The 20,236-nt window shown below is 45.9% G+C and overlaps 2 protein-coding genes across 4 annotated transcripts in view; one reads left to right on the top strand and one right to left on the bottom strand.

Annotated features, from left to right (window-relative positions):
• The window catches only part of MCF2 (MCF.2 cell line derived transforming sequence), a 77,011-nt gene extending 70,744 nt beyond the window's left edge, over positions 1-6,267 (bottom strand). The window contains exon 1 of one of the 3 annotated variants that reach the window (XM_081178952.1): positions 5,759-6,267. In XM_081178952.1, the coding sequence (XP_081035078.1) occupies positions 5,759-5,882 (124 nt within the window). In that variant the 5' untranslated portion in view covers positions 5,883-6,267. The remainder of the gene's footprint in view (positions 1-5,758) is intronic. The other 2 variants (XM_081178950.1, XM_081178951.1) reach the window with 2 other exon arrangements.
• A 4,968-nt stretch (positions 6,268-11,235) lies between these two features.
• On the top strand, positions 11,236-19,375 carry LOC308578703 (centromere-associated protein E-like; the record flags this gene model as incomplete). Its single annotated transcript, XM_081179170.1, has 8 exons — positions 11,236-11,287; positions 12,488-12,537; positions 13,573-13,624; positions 15,010-15,097; positions 15,403-15,532; positions 15,871-15,957; positions 16,166-16,285; positions 19,090-19,375. The coding sequence occupies 8 exons, from the start codon at positions 11,236-11,238 to the stop codon at positions 19,144-19,146; spliced, it is 636 nt and encodes a 211-aa protein (XP_081035296.1). The 3' UTR covers positions 19,147-19,375.
• Between the last annotated feature and the right edge of the window lie 861 nt (positions 19,376-20,236).

Here is a 20,236-nt window from a genome sequence, read left to right as displayed (position 1 = left end):
GTATGGCTGTTTCAATCTGCTTCTCTCTCCTTGAAACACTCTCTTCAGCTTATGAAAGCATTCAAAGCCTTTTGGGACGTTGTTGCCCTATATTCTGAAAGCTCTGTAACGGCATCTGAAGCATCTATTTTTAATAGGATGCACAGCTATGAGCTTTGGATAAAATATTTTTTGCAGTGGGGCAGGGTGGGTGGAGAGACAAAATAATCTAGAAGGGCAATCTGGAAGATGGGGGGGATTTAAAAAGGTAGGACTACAAGAAATCACATCATATTTCCATATGGAGCAGTCTAAATCTGGACAGAGTGTATCCATACTAAAGTATTAAATCAAATGTGTTTACAATTATTTTTAAAAACACTTTTTAGGATAGAGACAGGCTTCCAAAGCAGCAAAGTGTAATTCGAACACAAAAACAAACAAACGAAAAGCAAAACCTTGCGCCTTGTTTATTGGGTAGAATAGAGGTGTGGTGATAAATACAACTAAATAAAATATTCAAGAAGCAGCATTTTAAAAGACCAATCATGCAGTAATAAAAGAAGAAGAATTTGGATTTGATATCCCGCTTTATCACTACCCAAAGGAGTCTCAAAGCAGCTAACATTCTCCTTTCCCTTCCTCCCCCACAACAAACACTCTGTGAGGTGAGTGGGGCTGAGAGACTTCAAAGAAGTGTGACTAGCCCAAGGTCACCCAGCAGCTGCATGTGGAAGAGCGGGGATGCGAACCCGGTTCACCAGATTATGAGTCTACCGCTCTTAACCACTACACCACACTGGTCACACTCCAGAAAAAACTGCTAATTAGGGGGTTGGGGAGTTTAATAGGAAAGACAGCATTAGTCATAGAAAAGCAAAATTGGCTTCAGCAGACACCTAAAAGGTAGCAATGGTGGTGCCAGGCAAATGTCCTGGGGACCCACAAAGGGGGTCCCATCACTCAGAATCCCCCAACTCTGGTTTAGTTGGGAAAGGGATGAAGCTCAGTGACAGAGCCTCTGCTTTGCAGTCAGAAAGTCCCAGGATCAATCCTAGGTTCAGTCGCCAGCATGTCCAAATAGGGCTGGAAAGCCTGCAGAGCTCCTGCCAACCAGTGTTGACAATACAAGGGCCCACAGTCTGTGTCAAGATAAGGCAGCATACGGAGTTCATTAAGAATATCCATAGTTCGGTGGTGAAGAGAATGCTTTCCATATTGAAGATCCCTGGTCCAAACGCCAGCTTCTCCAAAAGACATTACCTGAAATCTTTGATAGATGCTGCCAGCCAGTGTTGACAGTACTGAGCTAGTTTGACCCATGGTCTGACTTGGTCTAAGGCAGGTTCCTGCATTTACAATAAGCTTAAAAAGTTATAGCAGCACAATAATAATAGCAGCCACTGAATCATTTTCCTTTCATTGGGTGCTCTCCACAGTGGCCCAAGAAACAGATATCTCCAGGAAGAGAATAAGCAAGGACAGAAAGCAAAAACCTGAGGGCCATATTTCCTTCTGGGCAACCTTTCAAGGGCCACATGCCAGAGGCGGGTGGGGTCAGAGGTAAAAATGGGTGGAGCAATGAATGTGAACCAGAGCTTTAAAGAGCAGGCTACTTTCTGCTTTGCTTGTCATGGACCGGTTGGACATAGAAGAGTGGTTGGGAAGACCAGAGCCCAGGGATTGGTGGTGGGACAATGATGACTGGTCAGATGGAGAAGACTGGGAGGAGGTGTAAAAAGCTGAAGGGGGAGCAGGGCTTAGTGAGCAGAGAGAATCTATGGCAGAGAGAAGTCCAGAATCAGAGGCAGAAGCTGAAGCAGGAGAGGAGGGAGGCCAAGAGGCAGAGATGAGTCTGGCTGGAGAAGAGCCACGGGTATCTCCCCCTCCTGCTGCAACAAGATCTCCTCCCCACTTCTGTCCCAGAACCAGAAGAGGCATGAAAAGGGTGGAGGAGAAGTTAGCTTCATGCAGGCGCAGTCTCAGGTTGCCTGGGGAAACCCCTGGAGAGGAGAGGACTTAGGCAGCTGGGGAGGGGGGGAGCTTTCAGTCTCAGCAACTGATCCATGGGACAAAACCTACCAGGGGTGAGCTGTTGTGGTCATTAGGCCTGACACTCTGCCACATCTGTGAAGATCATGTTTTTGCTAATGAAGAGTTAATTCCAACTTGCACAGTGTGATTTACTGCCCACTTGGCTCCTGACAACACTCAGCACACTTATTTCTGTATTTTTCTTAAAGGCAAGCAAGAAGCCTTATCATTATGAGAGTTCAAGGACACATTCCACCCAGGCAAAAACACTCAGGGAGGGTTTGAAGTGAGAAGGATGAGGGGTGTGGCCCCAAGAGGCTTCTAAGGGCCAGAGAGTGAGACTCGGAGGACTGTACTTGTCCCCTAGGTCTGAGGTTCCCCATTCCTGATAGTGCAAAAAACACAGTAAGAAAAATTGTTATTATTACTATGTCTACATCTAAAATTAGGTCAGTTTTACCATAAACAGAACAATATTTATACAATAGTTCAGAATGCTCAAAACACACACAGAGATAACATAATTTCTCAACTTTCATGGTTAGGAAACCCCAACTAAATTTACTACTGAATAGCACAGTGAGCCAGGTCAAGCCCTCATGCCTGCCATCAGGAAGCTGAGGAGGAATAGGGTCATGGTGGGAATCCTCCCAGGGCCAGAGGAATGGAGATTTCCCCTCCCTGCACGAAAGCCTCCTTCTTACAAACAGCAGCTGAAGTGGCAGACCTGTGTCTGGCAGACAGCATCGCACCAGACTCGAGAGCTTATACAATTGCATGATAGAAAGCAAGGAAGCCTGTGGCGCACTGTTGTTGCTTTTCTCCTCCATGCAGGAAAATGTTGTGTGAAGGATGAGCATTTCACAATGCAAGCCAGCACCTGCAGCCTGAAACAGTACAGCCTCTGGACAAACCTCACTCAGCTGCTGTTTGCTAGAGTAAAAACCCAGTTCTTGTCGATAGCTGCTTGCATTACATCCTTTCGCAATTGCCCAAGTTCCACCACAGCATCCTTTCTCCCACCGAGAAGGATGCAGCCTGACAAGTCACCTGCTCTAGCAGTTTACATGTCTCACTGCCACACCTGCTCCAGAACAAGCCCCAGCATTTCCAACAGCTTGATTCACCTGCTTTTAAGGTCAATGTTGCTGCTTCAGGTTAATTGCTACCGACTCCCAGGGAGGTATGTTATGATTCCCCAAAGCCACCCATGATCAGAGTACTGTTTTGATGGCTGCAAGCAGATCTCTCTTTAGAGGACGGGTGGGGAGCCTGTGACCCTCCAGATGTTGGGAGACCCCAACTCCCAGTGACCAACACATGAGTCTGTTCACACATTCACACGACGCACTTACATGCGTATATGAATCAGTTCACAGCTGTGGACTACGGAGGGAGTTAGCAGCTCAGTCAACAGGAAGGGGATATGTACCAGCCCTACATGGAGATGTTGAGAATTGAACCTGGGCCCTCTCAACCACCTAGCTGCAGCCCCAGTACAGTACACAGGTAGCTGCTTCATTCAATCCAACTCAAACCATTAGTACACCAAACAACTACAACAGGGATGAGGAATCTTTCTGGCCCAGCAGATCAGAGGGTCCACTTTGGCAGCTGGGTGGGACCAGCCACCTGAGATCATGGTGACACCATAAGTGAATGGTCCCTCCTACCTGTCAGAGTTAATTCATGGGGTGGGTGGTCTGCTTCCCCAGTGTGCTCACTGCAGGTAATACTGTACATTGGAGAAGATGCACCAAGCTGCATTAAACCCCTGCCTCCCATCCATCAACTGATGTGACCCAGTGATGTCAGCTGATTGACAAATGGATGTGGGTGGGAGGTTAATGGCCTTATGGGCCAAACAGAACCACAAACAGGTCAAGAGTGACCTATGGGCCAGCAGCCCACCCCAGGTCTACACTGTCAGTGGCTCTCTGGGGTTTCAGGTGCTTGGGGGGGGTCATTCCCAACCGAACACATAGAAAACTGAACCACCAGCAAGGCTGCACACCAATGGTTGTGGCCCAGGGTCCCCCAAACTTCTCACTTGCACAGGAACACATACATCCTTATTTCCCAAAGCCAGTGATGATTGCTGGAGATTTTGCAAGCCCCCCCCCCCCCACTGCAGAACAAATGTTGGAATGACAAGGGAGTTGGGAACTATCAGCCTCTGGGCCAAATCCATTCATCTGCTGGTAGTGAAAGAGGGCTACTGAAGGAGTTGGGGGCTGTGGGCCACTTGGACGCAAGGCGTCCCTAGACCACCCATCCCTGCCCAGTTCCCAGAATGATCTATCAGCGAAGGTAGTCACTGAATGAGTAGGATACACTACTTGCTTCAGGACTTTCACATTCCTAAAATGCTAAGATGTCATAGTGGGAGAAGAACATTGAGGATCACATTCCCTTTTTGGCAGCTTTCAAAGGGCCACTTGCCAGCGCTGGGTGGAACCAGAAAAAAAGTGGGAAGGACAACAAATGTAAGTTTTACATTTGTACACATTATTATTATTATTATTATTATTATTATTATTATTATTATTATTATTACAGTGGTACCTCTGGTTATGTACTTAATTCGTTCCGGAGGTCCGTTCTTAACCTGAAACTGTTCTTAACCTGAAGCATCACTTTAGCTAATGGGGCCTCCTGCTGCCGCCGCGACGCCAGAGCACGATTTCTGTTCTTATCCTGAAGCAAAGTTCTTAACCCGAGGTACTATTTCTGGGTTAGAAGAGTCTGTAACCTGAAGTGTATGTAACCTGAAGTGTATGTAACCCGAGGTACCACTGTATTACTACTACTACTACTACTACTACTACTATTATCCTTAGTAGAGTAGGCTAGTTTACACACCCACCCACCACCACCACCACCAGCAGCAGCAGCAGCATCTTCCCAGCACGTCCAGGTAGAGCTGGGAGAAAAACCTGTCTGAAATCCTGCTGCCAGTCAGTGTAGGCAATACTGATCTAGATGGCCCAACGCTTCTGACTCGGTATGAGGAGTTTGCGTTCCTAGATTCCAGTTCAAGGTCACATTCTAGCTAGAGAAAACTCAAGGAAGGTGCACAGAGCATGGCTATTAAAAAGGGTGGTCCAGGGAGAGTTAGAGGACCAGTCTGAGTGTCTTGGGGGCCACATTTGGCTGCTAGGCCTAAAGTCCCTCATCCCTTTCTGTTCACAGCACTCTGCATCCATCAGAATGGAAGCTGCTCCTCCCTCCAAGGCTGCAACACCTGTAGATTGTCCTTGTATGCACAGAAAGAAGCCCCACCAGTGAATACATAGCATTGCCAACTTCTCAATTGCCCTCACTTGCTCTGCATGCACCAGCAAGAGGAAACCACGGTTATCTCCATGGAGCGAAGGGGCCTGAGTGAGGAAGGGCACCGGTGCACCTGCTGATTTTTGCAACTCGACCCTTCTTTAAGACGCAAGGCAGGTCAGTTGGCAACCCTCATGCGTCCATCCCCCAAAATGTTATTATTAGCAGATTGAATGCTGTACCGATGCAGCCCATCTTTGGGAGGGAAGAGGGGGTCCGTGAGAAGCCCCTCTGTAACTCCCCCACCCCCCGTCGCGGGGTAACTTCTGTGCCTTGGCGAGGGCGGGGGGGGGGGGGGGAGAGGGAGATCGCCGGTAGAAATGGCAGCGGAGCGGGCAGAGGGAGGACACCCGCCCCCGACCCTCGCTGCATTGCAGCTGCTGTTGCTGCCCGGCCAGAGGCGGCGACTTACCGGCGGCGGCCAAGGACTCGGCCCTGACTGCGGCTCGCAGGAGCCGGTAGTAGAGCTCCATCTCCGCCTCGGAGATCCGAGTCAGCGGCAGGCGCAGCTCCAGCGAAGAGCCGGACAGGGCCATGCCGGCTCGGCGGCTACTCCCGGCCGGAGGAGACGGAGGCTGCGCCCTCCATAGCCCGCCTCCGTCGAGGAGTTCTTCCCGGGGCGCTCCCGGCTCCAGCTCCCTCCTTCCCTTCCCGGCGATCGGGAGACAGGAAGAGCCCAGCGCCCCAGCTCGGCGCTCTCTTGCCTCGGCGGCCCGCGAAGTCTCTCCACGACGGCGAGGCGCAAGGACCTTCGCGCTCTGGAGAGGAGGGCGCACGGGCTGGGCGGAGCGCCTGGATGAGTTTCTGCCCGGCAGCTGCTTTGGGCACCCGTGCTTTGGGTCCGCCTCGCTCTGTGCTTCTTTTTCCCGAAGGCTTGTTTTATTTATTTAAATGCTCTGCATCAGCCCCCCGCCTTTTCCTCCAAGGAGCTCGATGTGGCGCATGGTCCTCCCTTCCTCATTTAGTATCCCCACAACAACCCTGTGAGCAGGGCTGGATTTAGGTTTGATGAGGCCCTAAGCCAGGGGTCAGCAAACTTTTTCAGCAGGGGGCTGGTCCACTATCCCTCAGACCTTGTGGGGGCTGGACTATATTTTTTTTGGGGGGGATGAACGAATTCCTATGCCCCACAAATATTCCAGAGGTGCATTTTAAATAAAAGCACACATTCTTTTCATGTACAGCGGTACCTCGGGTTAAGTACTTAATTCGTTCCGGAGGTCCATTTTCGCAGCCATTCTCTTTTTGTTGGAATGCTATCCTTTTTCCAATAGCTAGCAATCAAAACTCTTGCCGCTGTTGTCACGTACAGTGGTACCTCAGGTTACATACGCTTCAGGTTACAGACTCCGCTAACCCAGAAATAGTGTTTCAGGTTAAGAACCTTGCTTCAGGATGAGAACAGAAATCGTGCTCTGGCGGAGCGGGAGCAGCAGGAGGCCCCTTTTAGCTAAAGTTGTGCTTCAGGTTAAGAACAGTTTCAGGTTAAGTACAGACCTCCGGAACGAATTAAGTACCTGAGGTACCACTGTATAAGAATATGTTAGTTTTATCCTTTGGGATATCTTTATCAAGAATTCCTAGTAGATATGCCTCTGCCTTTTTATTGTGTGATGCCCTTATAAATTTTTTTATCCCGTCGTGGATCATGTCCCAAAAGGTTTTAATCTTTGAGCAAGTCCACCACATGTGGTATAATGTGCCTTTTGTCCTATTACATTTCCAGCATTTATTGTTGTTCATTTTATTCATTTTTGACAATCTGTCAGGAGTTAAGTACCATCTATGATGAATTTTTCTGTAGTTCTCCCTTAATAGGTCACACGCTGTAAAATTTATGTTTTTCTCACCCTTACATGGGTTTTGGATATACCATATTTTTCGCTCTATAAGACACACTTTTCCCCCTCCAAAATTAAGGGGAAATGTGTGTGCGTCCTATGGAGCAAATGCAGGCTCCTTGGCTTCAGCGATAGCAACGCGAAGCCTCCGAAGCGCAGAGGGAGCGCTCCCAGTCCCACCAGGAGATGCTGGGGACTGAACCTGATGCCTTCTGCATGCTAAGCAGTTGTTCTACCACTGAGCTATGGCCCTAGTTCACAATATTGCTGTCAGGATAAAATGGAGAAGGTGGAGGCTGAAGTGTGTATGCTCTGTGGAGGAAAGGTGGGATAGAAGTATAAGAAGGAATAAAGTATGGAAACTAGCCTATAAGTGAATAAACTACAGTATATTTTTAACTTACTCTTCTAATAATTTGTATATAAATGATAAAAGTGGTATATACATTTTGTTAAATAAAAAAAGGAAATGTTCAGACTTTCAAACTATGTTATGCCTGAGCCTTCATTGCTGAAACTCCCAACAGCATTTTCATGCTCACAAACACCTGATGAAGGAACCATTATGACATAACCCATTCAAGCAGAGTGAAGGGGCAACAGGCTGTCAACAGTGGCAGTAGTTGGGGGCTCCCATCTATTAAAAAGCCACAGAAAGTCTTTTCCTACTGCCTGAGGAATTAATCCCTTCTTTAACGTTCATAATTGCTGGATCGATTTAACAGTACTGGAGCTAACATTTGCTTGGATTTGGCACCATTGATAGGGAACTGCCTGCTGCATCCTCCGCTTTGAAGTCACCCTGGTCTTTGGGCCTCCAGCACCTTCTTCAGCATGTCCAACCCATCTAAGAGGCATATGATACTGGTGTTCCACTGGGTTAGGAAGAAGCCCCTGTCAGAGAAGCCGTGCTCTACCATCTCGGCCAGACCTTCTGCCTCTGCACCGGCTTGCAACACTCCTCACATTTCACCCTACTTCACGAGGAGCAAGACACAACCCGCTCTGCTCAGGAGGTCCAGCAGACGCAAGGTGCTGCGATTGCCGAATCTCACCGACCCCAAGTTTTTAAGATCTGTCATTGGCAGCGTTGGCCGGAAGAGAGCCCGCAGCATGGCAAGCAAAAGAAGACTCCAGCGGGAACAGGAAAAGGGGTGAGGGCTAGGCTAGAGGCAAGAAGGCTCCAAAGCTATTTGCAGGGTGGGATTGCTTTGGAAGATGCCTTCTCACAATCTCTACCCTTGAACCACGTAAGGACATAAGAAGTGCCTGCTGGATGAGGCCACATTGGCCTGTCTAGTCCAGCATCCTGTTCTCACAGTGGCCAACCAGAGGCCTGTGGAAACAAGAGCATTCTGTATTCCCTTCCTGCATCTTCCAGCAACTACTGTTCACAAACATTACTGCCGCTGACTGTGGAGGTAGAGCATAGCCATCGTGCCTAGTGGCCATTGATAGCATTTCCTGCATAAAACCATCCAAGTTGGTGGCCGTCACAGCTTTCTGTGGGATTGAGCTTCCAGAGGGGTAGCTGAGCATGCCTGTTGCAGGAAAAACAGGCATTAAAAGCACATTTCTCCCAAAGAATCCTGGGAATTGCAGTTTGTAAAGGGTGCTACAAATTGTAGCTATGCGGTAGAAGGGTAATCTACAGTTCCCAGGATTCTTACAGGGGAGAAGTGATAATGCTTTTAATGTATGGTGTGTATACAGCCTCAGATTAGCTCCACCAGCTCTGTAATACTAGAGCAGAGATTATAATGCATATTGTTGTTGTTGTTGTACTTTTATAAATATTATAAAACCCATTCCTGCAAGCCATGTAGTCTGGAATAAACTCAGTCACCCCTCGCATCATTAATTGTTTCTACTGGGGGGGAGGGGTGTTGGATCTGCTTCCCTGCCTTGAAGAAAGGCGCAGGTCAGATGTGTGCCCAGACCTGGCCACGCTTCGCAAGAGAGGTGTGTTGGTTCAAGGTGGCCACGCTGCCTGCAACTTGCACTCCTTCCTGACGTGTCTTCCCCAAACCGCTTCTTCCAGAGGCTGTGTTGAAGTTTTCCATCATGTGGAACACAAACTCGCGGAACTACCTCGAGGCTCAGGCAGTGGTGGAAACCCTCCTCAAGCATGAGACGCCAGAGAGCCTCTTGCAATACGAAGGGATCAAAGCAGCTGTGGAGTCTCTCCTACCATACACGGCACTTCCAGAGGCTGGGCCGGTTACTGCAGGCCTCCATGTTCCTTGATTTCATGTGACAAAACATGAAGTTGCCTGACGCCGCCAAGTGGGACGAGGAGATGGACACGTGATGAGCTTTATTTATTTATTTATTTATTGTTAATTTTATTGAGTACAAATTAGAAAAAAATACAAATATACAAAAAAAGGAAAATACATGTAACCAATAGAAAATTAGAAAACATTTTACCTCTTCTGATATTTACAATTATTTGCACCTCTACAAAACAATGTTCACAATAAAGAAAAGAAATGAAAGGTAAAATATAAAAGAAAAGAAGAAGAAGAAGATAAAGAAAAGGAAGAAATAAGATCAAGAATGAGAATTAAAATTGGCTAGAATATTTCCAACTTAAGGCTACATATGAGAAAGATATAAAAATTAGGGGATTTGGGGATAAAACATCAAAATTAGAAAGAGAGGTATTACAAAATAATCAAAAAACACTTTTGAAACTGTATAGTTTAATAGACCAAGAAGTAAAAGGAGAGAATATGCTAAAGTGGAAATGTGATCTAGGATATACAATTGATATGGAAGACTGGAAAAGTTTTTTGGGGGAAACATAAATTTTATGGCCTGCAATTCAATAAGAGAGAATTATATGAAGATGCACCACAGATGATGCACCAGACAGACTAGCAAAAATGAATAGATTGATTAGTAATAAATGTTGGAGATGCAGTAAGATGAAGGGCACTCTATACCATATGTGGTGGAAATGTTCAGAGATAAAAAAATCCTGGGAAATGATCCATGAAGAAATTTAAAAAATTAATAAAGGTTTCATATAACAAAAGGGCAGAAGCATAATTATTAGGAATTTTGAGTAAGGATATCCCCAAAGATAAAATTAACATATTCCTATGCACAACAACAGCAGTGAGAACTTTGGTGGCCAGTTACTGGAAAGGAAATAACATCCCAACAAAAAGGGAATGGTTAAACTATGTGAGTATCTGGAATTTGCAAAATTGACGGATATAATAAGGCATAAAATTAAAACTATGGTACAGAAACAATGGGAATGTTTAAATGAATATTTACACAAACAGGGATCAAACACAAAAGTTTGGTTGTGCTTGTGAAGAATACAGAGAATACAAAGATTAGATGGGCTGGGTTTTAATTTTTTATTTTTTATCTTATATTTTGGAAATGTACATCCAGGTGTTTTTTCCTTTAATTTTTTTTGGGGCCCCAAGAGAGTGGGGCCTTGAGCTATACCTTGTCTGGCTTATACGTAAATCCGGCCCTTCTCTCAATCAAAAAGGGGCAAAGGACGGAGGCTTCTCAGCTTCTTCCGCGAAGAACACCAGCGCTTTAAAGGGCACGCATTTAATCAACGCGCTCGGAAGGCTGAGAATCCGATCCAGCCAATCAGCAAGCGGCTTCCCTCCTGGCCTGACACCACCGAAGAGAGACGACGGAGGGGAGGGGGGGAAAGAACGAAGGGACCTTTTTAACCCTAACACCACCACGGTCCTTGGGAAACAAGGCGAGGGGGGAAGCCAGGGGAATACTCCCCCTTCCTTTTCACGCATTTCCCGAGAGATAAGAAGGAGGCTCGATTCCCCCGAAACTCCCTCTGGAAACTCCCTCCCTCTTTATGCAGGATCGGGCGCTCTTTGTCTCATCGCCTCCCCCCGACCAGGCGCATGAGATCGATTCGCCCGCCCCCCCACTCCCTTACGCATTACTACGGTCCAACTTGTGGGCGGGGACTGCGCGCCTACGTCACCCGCGGACCAATAGAAAAAGGCCCGGGGGGCGGGGGCAGCAGCGGCGTCTTTTGTGCTTCGGCGAGATGTGCGAGGAAGGTGCTGTCACTGCGTTCGGGGGCGCCCGCTCCCCGCCAGGTGAGCTGCTGGGGCTGGGAAAGGGGAGTCGTTCTCCAGAGGCGCAGGCGAAGCCCCCCGCATGTTGCTCCGCGGTTTCTAAGTCGTCTACTCCGATGTAAGCGCTGGACCTTAACAGGCTGGCCAGACCTGCGCGCGAAGCCCCGAGAAGGAAGCCTGACTCGGGATCGGGGCGCACACCTTTTTCCTGCGACTCTATTTCTATTTGCTTTTAACTGCTTCACTCCCCCTCCTCGCCTCCCCGCCTCGACTGCAGCTGTTTTATATGCGCGTGGGTTAAAAGGGGGGGGGGATCTGGGCTTTTAAATTTCTGTAAGCCTGGCTTGATGGTGAAGGGCGGCTTAATAGATTTGATGTAATCATGAAAATCTTTCCAGCCCTGCATATCCACTCTCCTCCGTCCGCAGCGCCCGCCTCGCGGCTCTCATTCCCTGCCCCTGCCAAAGCTCACCCAGCCAAGCCGCGCTCTCCTTCCTGCCTCGCTTTGCTGCCTCCTCCCCCCCACCCCTAAAGCTTGGAGGTTCCCCGGCAAGGGGGAGGGGAAAAAATTGAAACTTACACTTTCGTGCGTCCCTCCCGGCGTGAGGCTGCGCGCTGACGTCACGGGGCTGTAATGGTGGTGTGCCTCGAGATTTTTTTCATCAAACAAGTGTGCCTTTGCCCAAAAAAGGTTGGGAAACACTGAAATAGAGAACTGAGGTTCGTAAATGGGGGTTGGTAGAAAAAACTACTATTGAAGGATGATGCAGCTTGTGTGTGTTATAGGAACATGAGAGGAGCCCTGCTGGATCAGACCAATGGCCTGTTTATTCTAGCATCCTGTTCTCACAGTGGTGAACCAGGTGCCTGAGACCCAAGCAGTTTCTCTACTTGTGATTCACAGCAGCTGGTAGTGAAGGTGGAACTTAGCCATCTTAGCTAGTAGTCCTTGATACACTTGTACTCCATAGATTTGTCTGATCCTCTTTTAAAGGCTTCCAAGTTGGTGGCCATTACTATGTACTGGGTGAGTGAACTCCATAGTTTAACTATGTGCTGTGTGAAGAAGTTCTTTCTCTTTTGTCCTGAATCTTAGCTTTGTTGGATGGCCCTGAGTTCTAGTATTACATGAGAGAGAGAGAAATTGAGAGAAACTTAGCCCTATCTGCCTTCTCGTTACCATGCATAATCTTATACACCTCTGTCGGGTCCCTCCTTAAGCTTGCCTTTCCTCTGAAAGCCCCAAATGCTTTGACATTTGGAGGAAAGAGGTTTGTGTACCATATGACCCACTCTTCCCCCTAAGCTAGGCTGCTGCCCTGAGATGAAGTAGAAGATATTATTTTGCCACCAATCTGGTTGACTTTGCTATACAGAAAGAGGTGGGGAGGGGAGGAGTGCCATCTTCTGCTTTGGCTCAGGCAGCAAAATATATTGGGCTAGCCTTGTGTGCTTTCTGTTTGAGATCTGGCTGGCAGAGTCAAATATATATTGGGATTGTGGAAGGCTAATTAACTTCTGAAGTGTTTAATAGGGCTGTTTCTGCCTGGGAAATAGCAGCAGCAGAAATTCATTTGCTCTGGGTTTCAAGTCTGTTTGGCACAGCATTCCTAATGCTTATTCAAATCAAGTTCCATTGACATTGCTGGAACATACTGAAGAGGTGCAGACTAAACAACATCCATATTGTTATTGCATTTATATCCCACCTTTCCTCCAAGAAGCTAAGGTGGCCTGCTTGATTTTGTCCCCCTTCATTTTATGCTTACATCAACCTTACAAAGTAGGTTAGGTTGAGAGACCAAGGTGACCCAGGGAGCTTTGTGGCTGTGTGGTGATTTGAACCCTGGCCTCCTAGGTCCTAGCCACACACTCACCACTATGCCACATTGGGTCCTTGGACTATAGTAGAAATTCAGTGGTCAAAACATCAAATCACACAGTATGCACATCCTTCTACCTTTTTCTTCTGTTGTAGACCATCCTGGATCTGAGATGCAATCTACAAATGACTGGCTCTCTTTAACACACATTTCCTCTGTTTTTTCGCTTTCATGAAATGCTAAATGTTGTTCATTTGAATGTATTTCCTCCCAGATGTAGTGACCAGTGCTGCACAAAATTATTGTTGTTCCTTTGATTTAAACTCCTGGCCAAAGACCTTTTTCTGCTCATGTACAGTCTCAGGAACTTATTTTTCTCAGGCTTTCATCTGCCACTGTTTGGAATTGTTGTTCAATCAATAGATGATTTGAATAGATCTTGTGTGAGAATGGTGTCTAACACAGTCTTACTTGAATTTTCAGAATTTGGTAGATTTGGCAGGAAGTGAAAGAGCTACCCAAACAGGTGCTGAAGGTATGTAGCTGATGATGATCAAGCTTTTCTGGTAATCTGCTAAATCCTAACTTGTAAAACATGTAAAAAAACAACAACCCACAAGTAATTCCCACCTCCAGGGTTCTTGGGCATGCTTGCTCTTATTTATGTAAGCCATTTACAGCTTAACAGTAAAATTCATCACATTTGGAACACAAGACTGATGCAGATGTTACATTCCCAACTGGTAGATTCTTGCACAAAAATCTAACTTCTCTACAGCAAGGATGAGGGACCTGTAGTGCTGTATAAGTTGCATATGAACTCCTAGCAATCCTAGCCAGTATGACCAGTGGTCAGCAATGCTGGAAGTTGTCTTCCAACAACACATGGAGGGCCTCAAATTCCTCATCTCTGCTTCTGCAGAGACCATTGTAAAACCGCCCCATGATCCTTGAATGAAGGGTGGTATATGTTAGCAACTTCACTCCTCCAACGCTGCAGATGAGATTGTTGTAAATCACATGCCTGTCTGGGACGAAGGAAGACAGTCTTACCTCTTCTGCTGCAGGTACTATTACACTGTACTTTTGCTTTTATTTCTTTGTTTGTTCTCTTGGAGCTGGAGAGAAGGGACGCCATTATGCTTTTGTCTGTACATAGTGTGTAAATAAATAGTAGCTTAGCTCTATGATGACTCACTCACTCTTGTTGTGTTATGCCGGAAGATTAATGTGCATATACCAGCTAGTATATGTTGCTAGAAGCGCACTGTAAGAGAAGGGAGATGCCTTTCCCAGAGCTGTGTGTACCGGAGGACACTCAGAGTTTTGGGGGCTTGCTGGCACCCCCAGGGCATTTTTCCAACAGTATATACATTTAATGAATATAATATTTGGTTATAGGCCTTCTAGCGTTATCGTCCTCCTTTTGGCTGAAGTTATTCAATGTTTCTGAGTTAAATGGCATAATTCATCATACCACTAAAAATGCTGAAGTCTTATTGGGTGTCTCCAATGCTGTCATTTCACTGACAGAAGGAATCTGTTGGCAGAACAGGGGAGATAATATTTTTCGGGTCATTCACCCTACGCAGGACCCTGTGCCTCTCTTTGATCTGCTGCAGAGGGTTGGGGAATCACCCAGAGCAGATTTAAGGACAGAATGGGAATCGCTTAAAATTGCCTCCCCCATTCTGCTGATATTGCCTTCTGTCAGGATAATGACCAGTATTGTTATTTCACACGTATAAAGTGCCTAAAGGGCAGGTAAAAACAATACAGAAGGCGGGGGGATAATGGAGAATGAAGAAGAAATCAACCAAATTCAGGAACTCTTGACTATGTTAACTCCCAATATGGTAGCAAAAGAACTTTTGTAGAAGGAACTGTCTGAAAATAAAAAAACTGATGTTTAATGCCTAGGAATCCATCTCCAAGAAGGCCGCAGTGTAAACCAGAGCCTCTCCATCTTGGGCCAAGTTATCAAGAACCTTTGTGAAGAGCAGAGTGGGTAAGGACAATTCAGTTAAGCTTAACAGTTCTTTAGTTTGTGCTGTATTGAAAAGTGTTCTCACTTGATCTTAGGCCAGGCAGCCAAGGTAGTGCCATTCCTAGGTTGTTTGGCTACAACTCCCTCCACTGCCAGGCCATTGGTCATCTGTCTGGGCCTGATGGGAGTTGTCATCCAACAACCTTCGGAAGGCACCACATTGGCTGTCTCTGTCCTAGATGTAAAAGATTGGCTCTTGGGCCAGTTTTTCCTCTACTTAATATTAAAAACTTTCCTACTCCTTTTTGATCATCCTCCTTCACCAGAGCCTACGTCAACTACAGAGACAGTACGTTAACATGGCTTCTGCACAAATCACTTGGTGACAATTCTAAGACTGTTATCATCTTCACGGTCATTCTGAGATCGTTCGAAGAAACGCTTCAAACTCTCCAGGTAAAACTATACAGGTCCGTTTCCTTCCCCCAAAAGTTTTGCCCCAAGTAACAAGTAGGCAAGAAGGTATTTTCTCCCTCTCTTTAAACTGGCATGCTTTGTTCTGGTATATGTATCTGCAGTTATAGAACTATCAGAAATCAGACTTCCACTTCGAAGGGAAGTAGTGTAGCACTTCCTCCAATAAGTGGGTTGGATACTGACGGCAAACCCTCAAACTCTTAAAAAGAGAGCTTGTGAAGACATGGTAGTCATGGAGTCTTGAATATCAGGTGGGAAAGGAAGGGTGGGGGGAAAGGCCTACTTGAGCTCCTGACAGCTTCTCTGTTGCCCTCCAGATGTTGGAGGACTCCAGCTCCCATCAGCCATGGTCAACATGGTCAGATGATGAAAGTTGTAGTTCAACAACATCTGGAAGACACCGGGTTGGTAACCTAGGCTTATCCCTTCTGTGGGGAGGTGAAGGTACGCTGCAACATTTCGTTTAATGGGTACCATTTGTATTTACTGTAATAGCAAATGTTGATTTTTATGATCCATACTTCTGTAATTTTCGAAGAGATTTTACACAAATGTCATTTTTTCTGACTCCTTCAAAGAGCGGTTCTGACTCCATGTGCCTATCTCTCCTAGTTTGCGAATACAGCCAAAAAAATGAAAAACCGCCCTATAATAAATTACGTTACAGATGAGGATGTCCTTCTAAAGAGGTATCGTTTAGAGATTGACAGCTTGAAACAACAAATTGAAGATGTAAGTTGTCTTCTTGGAAATCTGATTGTTCTAGGCTGGAACAGGTCAAATTGCATCTATATTTTGTTTTGTTTTGAAATAGGATTCATGCTCTATTTTGCCAGCAATTATACCTTAAAAGCACAACACATTTATCTTTTAGAAGTTCAAATATCCGTGGTAATCTCGAATGCTGGTGGCAATAGCATTCTTTTAGTTGGTGACTTGGATTATAAGACAACTGCCTATTCCAAGTGAGGGGGCCATAATCTCTGTTTAGACGCAGTCTCCATTTTAAGAGTCTGGCCTAATTTTAATGGCAACTCTTAATAAAGTTGACAACCATTTCATGCGGGGGTTCCATTCCCGGCTCCCACATACACTGGAGTAGCATGTATAAGTGTATCCCAGCCCTGTTACACTCTTTTCGTGACATGCTGAGCAATGTTTTTAGGTCACTTCCAGGTTCATCGCCATATGCAATCGCATGTTTTTTGGATGCTACTAGTATAAGCGCTTATGCACCAACACTGGATGCCGATGAAGACATTAAAGATTTTACTCTCAGCTGGATACCGTCCTATCAGAGACACCTAAGGAAGATAAAATTATCCTCCTGGGTGATTTTAATGCAAGAGTTGGGTGAGATTTTGATCTGTGGCCTGGGATTATTGGGAAAAAAGGAATTGGTAACAGCAACCAGAACGGAATCTTACTTTTGACAATATGTGTAGCGCACAACCTTGTTATTGCCAACACACTCTTTCAGCAGAAAAATAAATTTGAAACTTCATGGAGGCATCCTCAGTCAAACCACTGGCACCTCTTAGACTATGTTATTATCCGTGCTAAAGATTGCTGTGATGTGCTCTTTACCAGAGCTATGACGAGCGCCGACGACTGCTGGACAGATCACCAACTAATACGCTCCACGATGGCTATCAAGATTATACCTTGACGCAGGATTCAAGAAAGGAAACCAAGGCACAAAATGAACACTCAAGCCCTTCAAGATCCCATTAAGGACCATCTGCTTTCAGAATTCCCTGATAACATCAAGGAACACTGGACCAAGCTAAAAACATGCATTATTTCAGCCTGTGAACAAACTATTGGACAGCAAACCAAGAAACACCAGAAACTGGTTTGATGAGAATGACAGTGAGATTGAACACATATTTGACAAGAAAAGGAAGGCCTTTCAGATCTGGCAAAGAGATAGAAACTGTGCCACTAAGAAAAAAACCTGTGCCAGTGCTAAGGCTGAGGTTCAAAGAAGAACCAGAGAACTAAAAAACACTGGTTTATTAAAATAAGCTCAAGAGATCCAGCACACTCAGAGGATGACCTCCAAACCATCCTAAATATCTTTGCAGAAGATTACGAAAAGCTTGGCCTATCACTCAGCATCCAAAAAACCAAAGTGCTACACCAACAAGTACAAAATCACCCCTCTGCAGCGCCACAAATCCAACTCAATGGTGTAACGTTGGAAAATGTCAATCACTTCTCCTACCTGGGCAGTTATCTTTCCACAAGGGCCAACATTGATGCTGAAATCTAGCATCACCTGAGCTCTGCAAGTGCAGCTTTCTCCCGATTGAAGTGCAGAGTGTTTGAGGACCGGGACATTCGCAGGGAAACCAAAATGCTTGTTTACAAAGCTATTGTACTACCAACCTTACTGTATGCTTGTGAAACATGGACCACTAATAAACGCCATCTCCAACTCCTCAAAAGATTCAATCAATGGTGTCTCCGAAAAATTTTACACATCACTTGGGAAGACAGGCAAACGAATATCAGTTTACTGGAAGAAGCAAAGATCACCAGTGCTGAAGCAATGATTCTTCAACATCAACTTCGTTGGACTGGTCATGTTGTGCGGTTGCCTGATCATCGTCTTCCATAGCAACTACTCTATTCCAAACTTAAAAATAGCGTAATGCTGGTGGTCAACAAAAGAGGTTTAAAGACTGTCTCAAGGCAAATCTAAAAAAAAATGTAGTATAGACACTGACAACTGGGAAACGCTGGCCTGCGATCCCTCCAGTTGGAGAACAGCCTTTACTAAAGGTGTCATGGGCTTTGAAGACACTCAAACTCAGGACTCAAGGGAGAAAAGTGCTAAGAGGAAGGCATGCTTGGCAAATCCACACCGTGATCAACTCCCACCCGGAAACCAATGTCCGCACTGTGGAAGGATGTGTGGATCCAGAATTGGCCTCCACAGTCACTTACGGACTCGTTGTTAAAACCGTCTTTATGGAAGACAATCTTACTTGGCTTCGAGTGATCACCAAAGAATACAAAGTATTGGTCATTGCTTGTATGCAACCCTTTCCACACTGGGGGGTGCAGACTCAATTTCACAGAAATGACTGAGAAACTTAAATGCTTTCATTGTTTCTTGCTGATGTTTAACCTTCACAGCCGTTAGTACTTACAGTACATTATTATCATCACAGTAATATACAGATTAACAGCCATAATCCTCACAAGCATGGAGGGGTCTACACAAAAGCACATGGGTATCCTAGCCAATGTAACATGTCAGGGTAATTTTTTCTGTAATGTAAACTTCAATACCTTCTCCAGGCACCACACACATGGATTTGTTTTAAGGGATTTTACTACCCCAAAATAGATTGAAAATTTGGCTTTGGGTAGTAAAGTATTCCCAAAAGTGTGTGTAAGTTTTCAGCAGGTCGTGTACAAAATCCCCCCTCATAATGGATTTTCCTTGCTTGGGAAATCATGTACACCTTACTATGAACAACATTTTGTGCCTTTCGACGTTTGGTATTGATGCTTTCCCTTGGTAGATCTCATCACAATCCCAGCTGGCAGAGATTGTTGGAGAAGTATGCTCTTCAAAATGAGCTGCAGGAGAAAATAAAGAATCTCACTGAGATGCTGGTGACGTCAGCTTCTCTTGCATCAGCGCAAGAGTTCAAGGTAATATTTAAAAATTGAAGTGTTGTGGGACCTTTGATGGAAAACTGGTGGCTCTTCCACATTTCTTGTATCAGCTGTTATTAAGTAATCAAATGGGGCGAGGGAAGCTTGGGAATGACTAGAAGGGTGTCACTGCAGAAAAGGACCTTCCAATGCGTGCATAGGCGCCGACTCCATGGGGCTTGAGGGGGCCCGAGCCCCCTCAAAAATTTGTTTGGGGGGCTCCGCCCCCCAATAATCTCCGACGCCCCTCCAGCAGAGCGCCATCGCCGCCCCTCCCCCAGCCCAAAATGCACAGGGTCGGGCTGCATGCCTCCTGCCCTCCCTCCCGAGCAAAAGCTCCACCCAATTTCCTTCGGAGCTGATTAATAGGTGCAGCACGCTCTCCCCTATTCGCTCACGAGGAGGCGGCGCCACTTTATTTGCATATTCATGAGCTTATTTATTATTCATGAGCTGTCCCGGCCCCCCCCCCCAATATTTTTTATAAGTCCGCGTCCCTGAATGCGTGGAGGTTTTAGGTAAACCCTTCATAAAACTGAGTAAGAAAGCAGAACTTACTTATTGTGTGTTTCTTTTTATATAAAACCTGACTCAGGTCCAACCGATAGAAGAAAAGCCAATTTAAAAAGAGGTACTGTGTTGCAGAATTGTTTTCCATTCTTGCTATCCTGAAAGTATCAAAGCAAGAAATTCAGCAAGGTTTAGAACTGTTGATGGAATATCTACCCTGAAGATATTGACCTGAAACTTCTTGATGAACTTTTGCACTTTCACCTGTATGTGAGACACAGCCATAGGCACTGCACCGCCACTGGCTTTAAACCGGAACGCTGTTCCTGTTCATGTATAATGCTGAAGACACATGCCTGAGAACCCCTCTTTACATCAGGCTTGGGGACAGGTTGGTGTTGGGGAGAGGACGTGCTTGGATCTTCAGGGGAGGCCTGCAAGACGTCTCCAGGCTGATTTGGCTCTTATGCAGCGGAGAGTTGCATAGCGCTGTGAGTGTAT

The sequence above is a fragment of the Podarcis bocagei genome (genome assembly GCF_964188305.1).
Source record: "Podarcis bocagei genome assembly, chromosome: Z".
NCBI classification, from domain to species: Eukaryota; Metazoa; Chordata; class Lepidosauria; order Squamata; family Lacertidae; genus Podarcis; species Podarcis bocagei.
Note: the sequence above shows the minus strand (reverse complement) of the source record. Positions and strands in the feature narration are given on the sequence as shown.